This window comes from Sinocyclocheilus anshuiensis, unplaced genomic scaffold, assembly GCF_001515605.1.
Source record: "Sinocyclocheilus anshuiensis isolate Anshui unplaced genomic scaffold, SAMN03320099.WGS_v1.1 scaffold111, whole genome shotgun sequence".
Classification (NCBI taxonomy): domain Eukaryota; kingdom Metazoa; phylum Chordata; class Actinopteri; order Cypriniformes; family Cyprinidae; genus Sinocyclocheilus; species Sinocyclocheilus anshuiensis.
In genome coordinates, this window is record NW_015552549.1 from 536,426 (window position 1) to 551,041 (window position 14,616).

General features: G+C 36.0%; 3 protein-coding genes across 4 annotated transcripts in view; 1 reads left to right on the forward strand and 2 right to left on the reverse strand.

The window, feature by feature from the left end:
• Window positions 1-3,328, reverse strand: part of cyfip2 (cytoplasmic FMR1 interacting protein 2) — a 33,181-nt gene extending 29,853 nt beyond the window's left edge. Inside the window, exon 1 of the mRNA XM_016454887.1 lies at window positions 3,184-3,328. The gene's annotated coding sequence lies outside the window, so the exon portion shown is untranslated. The remainder of the gene's footprint in view (window positions 1-3,183) is intronic.
• Window positions 3,329-5,276: 1,948 nt separating this feature from the next.
• LOC107664330 (tyrosine-protein kinase ITK/TSK-like) lies at window positions 5,277-11,356 on the reverse strand. Its single transcript, XM_016454858.1, has 17 exons — window positions 11,146-11,356; window positions 10,860-10,964; window positions 10,586-10,667; window positions 10,288-10,410; window positions 10,085-10,116; window positions 9,719-9,870; window positions 8,691-8,756; window positions 8,522-8,576; window positions 7,919-7,998; window positions 7,647-7,792; window positions 7,329-7,400; window positions 6,796-6,964; window positions 6,482-6,698; window positions 6,322-6,386; window positions 6,121-6,239; window positions 5,857-6,014; window positions 5,277-5,428 (listed from the first exon to the last, which is right to left on the reverse strand). Exons 1-17 carry the CDS (start codon window positions 11,281-11,283, stop codon window positions 5,360-5,362), a joined length of 1,848 nt encoding a protein of 615 aa, XP_016310344.1. The 5' UTR covers window positions 11,284-11,356; the 3' UTR covers window positions 5,277-5,359.
• Window positions 11,357-12,872: 1,516 nt separating this feature from the next.
• Window positions 12,873-14,435, forward strand: LOC107664325 (mediator of RNA polymerase II transcription subunit 7-like). 2 transcript variants are annotated; one of them, XM_016454850.1, is made up of 2 exons: window positions 12,873-13,023; window positions 13,414-14,435. In XM_016454850.1, exon 2 carries the CDS (start codon window positions 13,423-13,425, stop codon window positions 14,146-14,148), a length of 726 nt encoding a protein of 241 aa, XP_016310336.1. In that variant the 5' UTR covers window positions 12,873-13,023; window positions 13,414-13,422; the 3' UTR covers window positions 14,149-14,435. The 2 variants fall into 2 exon arrangements, with proteins under 2 accessions (XP_016310336.1, XP_016310337.1); XM_016454851.1 differs by lacking the exon at window positions 12,873-13,023 and adding an exon at window positions 13,038-13,100.
• The last annotated feature ends 181 nt before the right edge of the window (window positions 14,436-14,616 follow it).

The following is a 14,616-nucleotide window of genomic DNA, read 5'->3' on the forward strand; positions in this document are numbered from 1 at the left end:
AATGCTGGGGTGGTCTCATTCGAAAGAGGGCCTTGAGACGTACACTCAATTCGCGTTCGAGAGGGTTCCTTGAACTGAAGAGATCCCCCGAATTTGGTGCGGATTCGCCGCGCCGTTACGGAGATATGGCCGTTCAAATTTTCAATGGTTTTCCATTGACTTAAGCTTTAAAGCGTTTCATCCAGGTCGCCAGTAGCAAACAATGGAGCGCGCTCTGCTGGACAAACTATGTAATTACACCATTTCAAGCATTTTATCTGCATTATATGTTCTGTAAAAAAAATTTTCATATCAGCGGCATATTCGCCGATACCGATATATCGGCGACAGGCTCATATCGGCCGATAATATCGGCAAAACGATATATCGGTCGGGCTCTAATTTAAATGAAATTAAACTAAAATCTCCATAGGTGTTTTTATACATTTTATGAATATATATTTGAATAGTTTTGACAAGCTCTAAAATATTTGATGTATCAGGTAGAAATTAAAGTAAAAAATTTTTTTTTTAATCATTATCCTTAATCTCTACACAGTAAATCATAAACAACTAGAAAAATCATGAGACCTTTGAATATTGTTGTGAACAGTGGGGGGCCATGGGGTCAAAAAGGTTAAGGTAACCATTGGGATAGACGATAGACTTTTTTACCTCTACCTGTTTGCACATTCTTCTCTTGTACATTCCTGCTCATCTTATTTATTAAGTCTATATTATACTGTCCTGTACATTTTATCCTATTCTTTTTTTTTATATTTATAATTTTATTTTGTGTTTGTATTCTATAATAATTGCACTGTCCATGGAGCGGACCTGACTTACATTTCACTGCTGGTCATATATTCTCTATATAACCATGTATGTGACAAATAAAAAAAAAAAATCTTGAATAATAGCTTTTGTAGCTGACAACCACTGGTCTAGCCACATAAATAAAGTCTAGACATCACAAAGGTCATAAGGGCTTCCACCACTGAAAGAGCCTCACATTTGGGTCACACTACTCGGTAGGACATCATACTCGCGCCCTCTCTGCAAGCCTTGAGCTACAATTACTAGTCAGGCAGGCAGGCGGGCGGGACGTGTAATTGATGGCTGACTGAAAGATTCTCCCTTATGTACAGACGGGACACACTGAAACAACCCCTCCACATACACTGACTGGACTGTTCATGATTGCATCATTCAGTTGTAATTTCTGAGATGAGAAAAAATGAGGCAAATGTGGTTGATGATGTAGTTAGGCATGCATCATTTCCATCAGCAGGTGAAACAGTTTCATCATTATGAGTGCTGTTCACCATGCGTTTTAAAAATTATACAAACGGTTTTTCATCCGTATTCAGGAAATTAGTGGTTCCTTGTTCCCTTTCAAAGGAGCATGTGCATAATTTGAAACGTGTAAGTGATATAGAAAACATGGCTCAACATGCTTTAAAGAATGACAAAGGATTCTGCAGGAAGTCAGTTAAAGTCAACATGAAATGAAAATGTACCCTACACTCTAAAAAATGCTGGGTTAAATACAACCCAGTGCTGGGTAAAATAGGGACAAACCCAGCAATTGGGTTGTTTTGACCCAGCAGTTGGGTTACTACCCAGAAGGTTGGGTTAAACATTTAACCCAACTGCTGGGTCAAAACAGCCCAATTGCTGGGTTTGTCCCTATTTTACCCAGCACTGGGTTGTATTTAACCCAGCATTTTTTAGAGTGTATTTTTTAGATCCATGTTATTGACCTCGTAAATTTTAATGGAACTGTAATAACTCCAGCCTTTTCGATAGCAAGCTCACATTCAGATTTGCGTCCATGCAATCAACAAACGATGGACAGAACCAATACCCCACCTTTCATTTTTTTTTCTTTTTTGATAATCTGTTTCACTCAGATATCAAGATATATACATAAACATGTTGCTACTTCTGTTTAATCACAACTTTAAGGTTTGGACAACAATTAACTTCTTACTTTACACAGTTCTCTCAAGAGTACTTGATTAGTGAACAAATATGCTTGTAGTGTACAAATGACCACTAAACTGGATATTGAACAGTTAACCATGGCAACATACTGGTGCTACTTTAATGTCACTCCTATCACTCCTCTTTAAAAACGACTGTGGTAAAAATGGCCCTGGAGGACTTCAGTTTTAATCTATGCAATTAAAACTTTGATAGAGCGCTAGATTATAAATCCATAAAGACAATGAAAACATCAATCAGAATTTAAACCGGTAAAATATATAAAGAGCTGAATGAGAGAAAAAAAACATAGAAAGAGATTACTTTAAATGAACATGGATTGCACATTAATACATAAAATAACAATATTGTTGCAGTGCAGTCTGTAATGGACTATTTTCCTTAGAGGAAGGTTGAAACTAATTTAACAAAATATGTTGAATCATATCATTATTTTTTATGTTCATGTATTTTTAATATCATAACTAGCATTGAACTAAGCAGGATATCGTACAATAAAGCTGGTCTTTACCTCGCAATATCGTTTAAATGATCATTTCTGAATTACATTAACAGCTTGGACATGTTCACTAAACCGAATTCTACGACATAAAAACTCAAAATATGGGTCCTTAATCATAACAGAAGCAAAAACCCATTCACGCATTTAAAAGAAAAGGCCTGGAATCAGTCATTTAATCATCAAAGGCGTCAAAATAACGGCTCGGTTGGCAATAACCCAGTCACCGGACACCAGCAGCACGAGCAAGCTCGACAGCTCGTGGAAAGAATTTTTAAAAACCTCCCAAAATGTACTTATGGCGACATGAAACGACACTGACCATTAAGTAATCCAATTGTGATCTAATGTAAACAAATAACGTTAAAGATAAAACGCGTTCGATTCACACATGAGACGCGTGAGATATGTGCGCGCGCACCCCCCTCACCCCACCCATAAAGCGGAGAGATGCTATCAGCACCTCCATCATAATGAACCATCTTCACCAAATTAGTGTTAAACGCCCTCAAATGTGCACATAAAGGCGGCTGACTTAGAAACAACGTACAAGCCACGCCGTTTTCGTTGTGACAATATGACTGAGCATCATGTTGGGGAATAACGTTACACGCGCAGGTTGGTGCCATCATCTCGCGCTCACCGTCGAGCGAGCGCTCTCATCTCTGTAATTCATGAAAATATTCACATTTACCTACCTGCTAATTGCATGTCCGCTCTTAAACTAACGGGCGGTCAGTGCAAAACGGGGAGAAACTGTGTGAAACAGCGTTTGCTCGGTGGAGTAGAATTGATGCTCTGGGTTCGGTCTCTATCCGCTAATCCACCCCACACAAAGAGCAGAAAATGGCTGCAAGTGCATGCTCTTAAAGAGACAGACTCTCATTTAAATCAGCATCTCTGGTGTGAGTCATCAGTTTGCATAGTCGATTTTTAAAATTCTTCAAGTAGTGGATTAATTTGAGTATGAATATAAACAAAGAAGGTAAGAGAAGTGCAAATTCTATGGTGTTTTATGAGTACACTATTAAAAATGCTGGGTTAAATACAACCAGTGCTGGGTAAAATAAGGACAAACCCAGCAAGTGGGTTGTTTTGACCCAGCGGTTGGGTTAAATGTTTAACCCAACCTTCTGGGTAGTAACCCAACCGCTGGGTCAAAACAACCCAATTGTTGGGTTTGTCCCTATTTTACCCAGCATTTTTTAGAGTGTATGCATTGTCAGACATTTGCATTGACTGCTGTACTTCTGACCCACTTAGCACTCTATCACTGTGGTCGATTTTTATTATGTCATGAACAATGATGGTTTAAGTTTATAGGATATAAAAAGACAAATAATCTAGAAATATACTAAGGTGTATTTAACGATAACATTTTTATTAAGAGGCAATACATGCTTCCTGGAATTGGGTTTTTCTTTATGAGGGCATATTTTTCTAAAAATATAAAAAAACAGCATGTTGTTAATTTATGTCAAATAGTACTTTCCCAGATACAAATTGAATCAATTAGATTAAAATTTTAATCAGAACGTACGTCTTGCTAATTATAATTTCAAATCAACATAAAATTCAGAAGTACATCAAAACAAACAAACAACCAAAAACAACTACAACAACCGGGAACTGATCCCAGGACCAAGGATCTGTGATGAGGGGCCCACTAAGGTCCTCTGTTGTATTGTCGACTTATTGGGCCCAGGCCCCATCAATTTTAGTGACGGCCCTGCTTGAATGCATTTCTGCTTCTTTTTTTCTCTGCATTAGTTTTAAAAAGTGAATTGCTCTGGAAACACACTTAAGAAATATGCACTTTTTTAGTGACTATGGCCTCAGGCTGCATATATGGTGAACATTGGCATGCTGCTGTGTTTTTCTATTCAGTGCCGTTGTCACAGTAACCAGTGAAGGCATTTGTGTTACTATGCACCAATCAGCAGTAACAGCAGGTCCGCATCATGTGCTTATACTTGCATGCTTGTTATAATAAACAGTGTGAAGACTTGGTTAGTACAGTAGTTTTGATATAATCACAATTGTGCTCAAATAGATTAGTATTACTAACTTTTACTTCATTTAGGAAATTGTGAGTTTATTGTGCATACAGCTTTATGTAAACAAAGGAAATAGGAGTATCAATGAGAGAATCAGTACATAGATGTAAATGTGATGCTTTGTTGAATACACTGCAACAGTATTGTATTACAGTAATAAACAACATTTCTACTGGTGGTGAAAAAAATGGCTCATGTGTGCCTCCTAAGGGACAGATTTGTGTTTGCAGAAGTCATGCATGTATATAAACAGGAAAAATACAATTCAGTGACATAATGTGGAATAAATGTGAAAATAAGAAATCTGTGAAATAAATCAAATATAAAAATAAATACAATATTTGATTTGTACAATATACAGTATTTTCAGTTAAAGGCATAGTTCACCCAAAAATGAAATTCTGTCATTATTTTTCATACAACAGATTATAATCTGTCAAAATGCAATGTAATTTACATCATTTATAATTTAAGCTGCATTTACAGTTTTTAATTATTATATATATATATATATATATATATATATATATATATATACATACTGTAGCTTAAGAACATCCAAAACATAGCTCACAAGTCAAAACCTAATACAATTTAAAGTGCCCTTTTTCCTATTTGGTTAATACAAACTTCCATATACGGAAAACTGCTATGCAAAGATTCTTCAAAATTGTCCTTTTGTGTTCCAAAAAAACAAAAACAAAAAAACAAAACAGTATACAGGTTTAAATGACATGACAATTATTAAATGATGACAAAATGTCCTTTTAAAAAAAAAAAAACTATCCCTATAAGCCAGTACAGGGTGTGATCAGGATTAAGGTTCTTGTTCAAGGCAGGCCAGTTCATGCAGGAGCAGAGCAAACGAGGGTCGATCTTCAGGTTTCTGTTAAACAAACATTGTTGTGTTTATGTTGCCGTGGCAATAATGACACTAACAAGAAGCATAGGCAAATAACTAAATAAACAGATCAGGATACAGAAACATCACTTGCTTTGAATTACATGAGTAACAAAAGACACAGTAGGAAGATTTCGTAATAACATAACACATTAACTGTGTGTAAAAAAATACCCTACATAATCCACATTTAAAACTGTGAAAAGAAAAAAAAAGTCATTAAAGCAAAATGGGAACATGACTAACTTCCTCAAAAGGCCCTATTCATGAGAACAGGATTTCTCAGTAAAACCACCTTTATAGGGGATGACATTATATTTTATTAATATTCAAATCAACTTATGGTTTAAAGATAGTTTGTTGAGATGATTTATATTCTGGAAAGTTTATGATGCATTTTATGGTGGACTCACCTCTTTCCAGCTCCACTGCATTAACTCGTACACACTCTGTGGACAGAGACGGGGTCTCAGGAGCCGTAGTCCTGCATTTAGGGCCTCCACTACCTCTGCATTACCACAGTTATCATAAGGCAAACGGCCCTCACTGTACACCTCCCACATGAGCACACCTGCAAATGAGACGTCAATATATATTTAGATCAAATATGTGGATAAAGGTGAGTGTTGAATCATTTTTCTGATTAACATCGTCTCAGCTGATCAATATGGACTCACCAAAAGACCACACATCTGATTTGCTGCTGTACTTCTGGAATTTGATCACCTCTGGAGAGGACCATCTCACTGGAAATTTGGACCCAAAAGAACTGGTGTATTGATCATCTAGGACAAACCTGTAGACACAGGTGGGATTTTCCATTACACTGAGGTCTTAAAAAGTAGTGATGTGTGCAATACTGAGGCGCTGCTACTCACCTTGTCATTCCAAAATCTGATATCTTCACCACATTATCTTCAGAAACCAAACAATTTCTTGCAGCCTGTTAAATAGGAAGAGTTTAGAACAAATGCACAAAATATTGTCCCAAAAAGAAAAGCAAGAAATTGACACATTAAAGACCCCGTTTACACTTACCAAGTCTCTGTGGATGAAGTTGGAGCTCTCCAGGTAGGCCATCCCCTCACTCACATCCAAACACATCCCCAGCAGGGCCTCCTGGGAAAAATGGCCTTTTCTGGCACGCAAGAAGTCTGTCAGGCAGCCGTTCTCCATGAATTCAAACACCAGATAGATGGGCGAGCGCTGAGTGACCACACCATACAACTGGACCAGCTTATTGTGGGACAGTTTCCTGTGGAGACAGACAATGAGTGATGCAATAAATTCATGCTACACTTTTGATCCATACATAGTCAAGTCCTTTGAAACATACAGCATGAGTTACTCACATCATCACTTGTGATTCCTCTTTAAATTCCTCCTCTGACATGAATCCCTCTCGGACAGTCTTAACTGCCACCTGCCGGTCATTCCAGCTTCCCTTCCAGACCAAGCCAAACTGCCCGCTGCCCAGTTCCTCGCTTAATATCACTTCATCAGGGTGAATCTCCCATTTATCTGTAAAATATACAGATTTTGTTGCATCTTACAAAGAAGTGGTTATATACTATTCAAAAGTTTGGGGTCTGTAAGATTTTTGTAAGAAGTCTCTTATGTTCACCAAAGGCTTTGGTCCAGTCTTTAGTGTCACATGCTCCTTTAAAAATCATTGTAATTTTGGTGATTTGATTTGGTGTTCAAAAAACATTTCTTATTATAATCAATATTGGAAACAGTTGTGTTGCTTGGTGTTTTTGTAGAAACCGTGAATTTGTTCAGGATTCTTTGATGGATAAAAGCTCAAAAGAACAGCATTTATTTGAAATAGAAATAATGTATTTATAATATACACTTCAATACAACTTGACAGCTTAAGTTTTACCTGATGACAACTCCTTGATCCTTGAATTTGTGACATTTCTAGTCACACAATGCCTCAATCTGGTTATTAAACCTGCCACAAAAACAGGCACAGGACAAAGTGAAGACTCTTATGCAGTTTTCTTCAGTTTTATGTTATAATCAACTGTCACATTAAAATCTAAAGCTTTACCAACTTTAAGTTTTTTAAAGCAGTGCTTTTAACAAGTTAGGGAAATAGCAATAGGCAGCTGATATTATGTAATGAACATTACTTAAAATATTGGCATGCAATATACTGCAAGAGCAACTCTTTACATGGAATTATTTTTTAACTTACCTGCCGGATTGTGTTGATGATAGCGGATGAGCTCTGGAATGGTCGAGAACACGTATTTCTCAGCTAAGAAATACATGACCTTTTCACCTTCTCTTTGTACTTTGATCTGGTAGTGCTTAACTAGGGGATACTTCTCTCCATTAGTCCTGCAGATGAATGATATTAATCAAAAACACCAGTGTAAGATCAAATAATGATTGGATAAAATTGTCAGATATTTCTTTGTAAGTGATTGTAAGTAACATTAATTTCATAGCAAAGTAAGCGTTTACCCTGCAACTCTGGAACATATTGACACTGTATAAACACCTGGGTGTTTAGAGTCACGGACGATGAAACCCCCGTCCTTGTTCTGTAAATAAAACCTTTACTGTTAACCATAAATTCAACCATAAATATCAACACTTACCAATACAAATACCATAAATGAGAAAGTATAGACTACATAGAATTATGATTTTTGTTTTATTCTGTGTGGTATGGATAAATGCGTCGATATAAATGTCTGTGGGAGAGGGACTGTTTATGTTAGTTACTGATAATGATTATGACAGACATTGAACTGTTTCAAATCTCACGTGTATGTCTGAGATCCCTCATAATTAACACATAACATGTAAAATTGTCATGACAGGAAACACAGCAGCCACATTCTGGTTTAAAGTGTGTAGATTTCTGTTTGAACTCTGCACGGTTTTGCCTGCACCGTCTGCAGATGTTGCTCTTGCAGGTTTGCAAAGAACCCCAACTTTCTGCAATGCCCGAAAACTGTGAAAATGTACTGAAGTGGCATGACATAAGTGTTTACCAAAGTCAGAGTTTACGGTTATCTGACATGGAAACATTCATTGACTGTCATTTGTTGGATGCCTTACCTCTCTCATTAGTAAGCTCTCTGCCTCGGTCCGAGTTATGTCCTTATTGTACCATCTATAAAACCACAAAGCATTGGAAAAATCAAAACCATTACTGTATACTTAATCAAGTTTTAGCAAATCTTTCATATCAAATGTTTTATTCTGCAACATACTGAAGAGAACTTACTCAAATTTCTCAATGTTGTTTGATAATTTTTCTGCAATATATATGCATGGCACCGTGCCAACATTTCTGTAACAGGAGAGAAAAGAGCAAAAAAATCTTTACTTGTAAACGATTACATTTCCTACCACTGAGTTTTAATTAAAAACATTGTTTTCCCACAATTCTGTTCTTCTTCCCTGTTTTTTGTCATTATTATGCTAAACAAAACTTTAGCAACTTCATAGAAAATATGCTATATAAATCACTATTGCTGTCATTGTTTATTCTTATATAAGTGTTTTTTAAAGTTAATTAACATATAACCTTGGATTGGCTGAATAATAATCATAGTCATATAGAAGTGTTTTTTAGTATAATGGCAACATCTGGAGGAATTTATAAATAAAATCAAATAAAATAATTCACACAACTCTCCACCAATAACACTGTTTAATGCTAAATATCAAGGATCCTTTGATTGCCTTTTCAAATCCAAATAACTGTATGGGGGTCCTGTCGCTGTCAATATATAAACTAGAACCAACTAAACACCATGCTTTTATAATTTTGTATTACTTGATTCTTTATATATCATTGTCAAAGCCTCATGATCCCAAAAATTTTAAACAGTTAAAATGTAAATTAAGCTGCTCAAATCAGTTAACTGCCAGATTTCATGCAAATAATAACATTTTATCATGTTGTTTATATAATGCATTGTGAATGATGCAACAGTTAAATGATGCAATAATACATTCCTGTTGTAACTGTTTAAATCTTTTAAGTATTTTCAAATGACTTTTTTGTAAAGGAACTGATACTAAATGCTGAGCTGGTTCATATCTATTTATCGAATGGGTTTTTATATTCATGACGGCGAGTGGAAAGGGTGTGGCATTTTGTTTAATGATCTCGTTTGGCAAAGTGAAAAACTTTTCTTCTTTTACATGTTTATGTAATGTGTCAAACTTCACAGTGGAGGGACTATTTTAGAAGGCATTATAATAAATTGAACTTATGAGAGTGCAAAAATGGTTTAAGATACTTACCCGTCTTTGTCCCTCACAGTCCACCAGTTTGGTTCTGAACTGTCAACGACAAAATACTCTTTATCTTTATGCAGAGGCAGATCTGTATCTTCTACAGGGCTGAAATTCCTCAAAGCCACAACAATCCTCTCCTCTGGATCTGAAGATCGGCGCTAGTGGATAAATACAGACAGCTCAGTTTAAAGAATCTCATCCAAACATGATTAAACTAAGCATTTCAACAGCAAAAACAACAGAAACATTTGAGTAATCTTAAACATTAGAGGCTATTCTAAAATTTCAAACCGAAATATAAATAAAACATTACGTTTAAAATATGCATACATATAAGCATCAGAAACTGTAAACAGAGACTGAATGACAAACCATTGGATCTGGAGTTGGGGGAAGAGGTTTGGCTGTGGAATGAAATGAAACGCTCATAAATTTATGGAACCAATGGAAACGGACAGAGAATCATCATTCTCCACATTATAATTACTGCATTCATATATGGTGGAGTGACAATAATGTTGTTTGATTTCAAATAAGCAGCTGTTTAAAACGGTTTAACGTAAAAGAGTCTGCACCTCCATTGGGATAGTATTCACTGCATCCCGTCGCCAGCTTCTCGGTCTGATGACAACATCTCCATTTCCCTTCTCCCCAGAAGTCAGGATGGTACTTCAGAAATAAGTTGTTATTTTGTGTCGCTTCACAGGTTGAAGAAATAACATAAAATACAAAAGATAAAATACATTGACGTGTGTTAAATAGTTAAAAAAACGTATTGAAAACAGACTAAGATCATAATTCAGTCTAGACTTAAAACACTTTTTTTCTTTTCTGTTTTTACAATGCATATCACTTTCTGGAACAGCTGCTTACCTTCTTTCAGAGCTCTGACCCATTTTAACCTACAGTCGTTGTCTGGAGCAAACACATACAGATAGTAGCTGTCATGGGCGACCTGTCAATAAACAAATACATGAACAAAACCTTTAAGCAATGTAAACAAAAATCAAACATGCAGAAAGTTCATTTTAGACTTGTAGGAAAAACACTTAGATATGACATATTGACATTCTTTACAGGCACTGTCTCCTGTATGAGCTGTTTCGCGCCAACAAAATCTTTAAGCAAAACTCCACTTGATTCTCACCTGGAAAGGGTACTTGTAATCACAGGGAATGGGAGCATCACTGCGAACGATCTCCACACACTTGATATGAGACAGTTCGATGCAGCCTTTCTGAGTTGGCTTTTTCTAAGGCGATATACAAAGGAATGTTGTTATTTTACTCTTCATTCATCACAGACATTTTCTTAACTTATTAAAAAGGTGAAAAAGTCATTAGCATCTAATAAAAAGCAGCAACTTTCCATATATTACAAAACAAGCCAGGTTAACAGTTACAGTGAAGTCTCTAGAAGGTGTGACTACTTACCCCAGGACGATGTTCAAAGTATGTCAGATCCTGTGTGTTTAACATGAAAATCCTCTCTTTGTAATTGCACGGCGAAGTTCTTCTCTTCTGCTGTGATTTCTTGTACAGTGTTTCCTTTAGGATGACCCTTGGGTACATGGTCAAACCTGGATATTTAACTACCACATGGAAGGTTGACTCATGGTGAATGATGTGTGACAATCACTAGTTATACACTTGTAGAGCTACACTGATGTATAAAGCATAGGGTTTCCGGAGTTGACACTTTAGGTAAGCCACTTCCTGAGGTAGACTGCACAAGTTGATCTCCCAAGCAATCACACACACAGACACACACACACACACACACAAATATATGCTGTTTCTCCTCCTTCGTTAAGTCATTATTTTGTATGTTTATTAAGCTGTTTTCATTGTAATATTATACAGTGTTGCTGATTTCAATTGTTATTATCCTTGTGGAAGCATCTGGAACAGTCAAATTTAGTTTGGTTTCTGTTCCTGGTTCAGGTTGTATTTGGTTTTCCCTGTGTCCCTTTTGTTTAATAAAGAAGCAGCAAATAGATCCATATGTCTGTCTCTCTAATTGGCACACTGTGATAGTAACATCAATGTAAACAAAGCTTAAACATGAAAAGGAGGATTCACTTGAACATTGTTGTTTACATTTCCTCATGGAGGCGGTTGAAAGAGAAGAAACTTTAAAATGTTATCCTAGAAAAATTTGTGTTAATATTTTTTGAGAACCAACATAAAAGACATAAACTTGAAACTTGGCATTACAGGTAGAAGTTGAACAATTCTCTAACCATAAATATTAATAAGGAAACTGCATCAGTGTAAAAAAAAAAACAGTCATATAAAAAGTAACTCAATTACTGTACAAATCCGCTATTGGCTACAACAAAGTACGAAATGAAACGACACTGTTTGTTTTTAGTTTTTGTGTAGGTTAAAAGAGTTATAAAATTATGTGAAGAAAGGATAAAAATGTCCAACATATTTACTGGTAGCATCATTAATTTTTTTGTTGTTTTTGTAATCTTTGTTTTTTTTCTCTCTTTTTACTGACAAAACATACTTTTTTTTTTTTTGGCTTTCTAACTGATGATGTTGCAAAATGTTTCCGTAGGAGGTATATATATATAAACCTACCTAATCAGCTTTCCCTCCAATAAATTCTTAATATAATATTTTTATTAAGATATTAAAAAACCTTTTATACAGCACAATAATTAATAAATTAATAAACAAGAAAATAAAACAATGAGACAAAAATAAAGGGAGAATGCAATGAAAGTACACAAAAAATAAAATACAAGTACATACTGTATAAGATAAGTCAAGTATCACTTTAACAGCTACTCGCCCTTTTTAGAGCTTTGACCTTTTTACCCTGCTGTTGTTGTCTAAAGCAAACATATAGATACCTGTCATGGACAATCTGCCAACAAACATTAAGAAACGAATAAGCAAACAAACAAACAAGAAGTAATGTAAACAAAAATCAAACATGCAACTCAAAACTCACTGGGTACGAGATCATACAATGTCATTGTTCTCTCATTAACGCCAAGACATTTTTTTTTATTATAAAATATATATATTTCTTAGATTTTGTTGAATTTTGTTCTTTTTTTTTTCTTTAAGGCTGATCAAACTACGACGTCATTGAATACGCTTGCTTAGGACCCGCCCTAATCTGTTTTAGGCCAATGAAATACCTCGTTGCTAAGGGCCTGTGCACCAATGCAATCCATTCATCTTTAGACCTGAAGAAATCAAGACATGCAAAAGTGCAGGTCGCTTTGCTTATGTTTACTGAAAATCTGTGTACGTAGCTGAAAGTACTTTTTTTCAGTAAAGCCAGCAGTTTTGGTAAGTATTTTTTTTAAATATTACAGTGATGAGTCCCATAAAGCCTAGCGCTTTGCCAGTCTCTGAATCATCATTCGGTGAGCCGTAGCATTTAGCTTGTAAATTGTTAGCTCTTTCTAAACCAGTATTGTTGATCAACTAAGTCGTTTTCTCTTACTGCATTTCCAAAGCCCTCCAATATGTTTGTTTTACGGAAGTGTATTCTAGGAAAGCGAAACTATTTTTTTCAAAGCGAATTTAGTTTATCATGATTATTATTTTTTATTATTATTTTGTAGAATGTATCCCCAAGAAATGCTATTATTTATTAACAAATAATAGCATTATTGAATAATGTTACTGGTTAATTTAACAAATAGATTTTATGATTTTGTTGCTTTTCTTGACTAGATTTCCAAAATGGGGGAGCCACAGCAGGTCAGTGCTCTTCCACCTCCTCCGATGCAGTACATCAAGGAGTACACGGATGAAAATGTGCGAAAGGGACTGGCCCCCAAACCCCCTCCTCCTATTCGAGACAGTTACATGATGTTTGGCAATCAGTTCCAATGCGATGACCTCATTATTCGACCACTGGAGAACCAAGGCATTGAGCGCCTTCATCCTATGCAGTTTGACCACAAAAGAGAGCTGAAGAAACTAAATATGTCCATCTTGGTCAACTTTCTGGACCTTCTGGATATCCTCATCAAAAGCCCAGGCAGCATTAAGCGAGAGGAGAAGCTGGAGGACTTTAAACTAATTTTTGTCCACATACATCACCTCATCAACGAGTACCGTCCCCATCAGGCCAGAGAGACGCTACGGGTCATGATGGAGGTTCAGAAGAGACAGAGGCTGGAGACGGCTGAGCGTTTCCAGAAGCACCTGGAGCGGGTGGTGGAGATGATCCAGGGGTGTCTTGCCTCACTGCCTGATGATTTGCCACAACCCAACAGCTCCAGTGTGGGAGAGGCTGGTGGCGTGGCATCAGCTGGAGACTTCAGACTGAAAACCGAGCCTAGGGATGTAGATGAGACGGGTGTTAGCTGCATGGTTGCACAAACTGACAAGAACATGCCCAGTAAGGACAAAGTGTGGGATAAGGATGCTGCAATGTGCAGTATTATTGATGAGATGACTTAAGCTAAGGAATTTTTTTTGTTATTCAGGAAATATCAGTTCTTCAACTTTGTTACAAAACTTGGAATAGGCAGTCAACAAGCAGAACACAACTACAGACATTTTTACTGTTTAACAATGTGGCCAGATTACACAGTCGATGAAGTAGAACTATGTGTGTAAAATATTAAAGGTCTACTGGTCTTTTCATTTTCATATCTCTCACTGTATTTTTGTTATTTTGTCATATAAATAACACGGGCACATTGAAAAGTATAAAATACAGTTTTCAACCAGATTTCATAAACTTGTTTGGTTTATATATATATATATATATATACACACACACACACACACATATATATATATATATATATGGACAATTTGCTATTCTATTTGAAAATTGTCCGGAATATCGTTCCATATAAACCTTCATGATTTAATAAAACTGCTGGTAAATAACCTGTTCCCCAGCCTTACAATAGATAATTA

Bases quoted from the DNA above. Each gene is read 5' to 3' on its own strand.
- LOC107664325 (XM_016454850.1), top strand. From the start codon at position 13,423: ATGGGGGAGCCACAGCAGGTCAGTGCTCTTCCACCTCCTCCGATGCAG.
- LOC107664330 (XM_016454858.1), bottom strand. From the start codon at position 11,283: ATGTACCCAAGGGTCATCCTAAAGGAAACACTGTACAAGAAATCACAG. The intron at 10,965-11,145 runs GTAAGTAGTCAC...ATATCGCCTTAG, and splicing joins ACTTTGAACATCGTCCTGGG to AAAAAGCCAACTCAGAAAGG. The intron at 7,999-8,521 runs GTAAGGCATCCA...TTTTATTTACAG, and splicing joins AGAGCTTACTAATGAGAGAG to AACAAGGACGGGGGTTTCAT.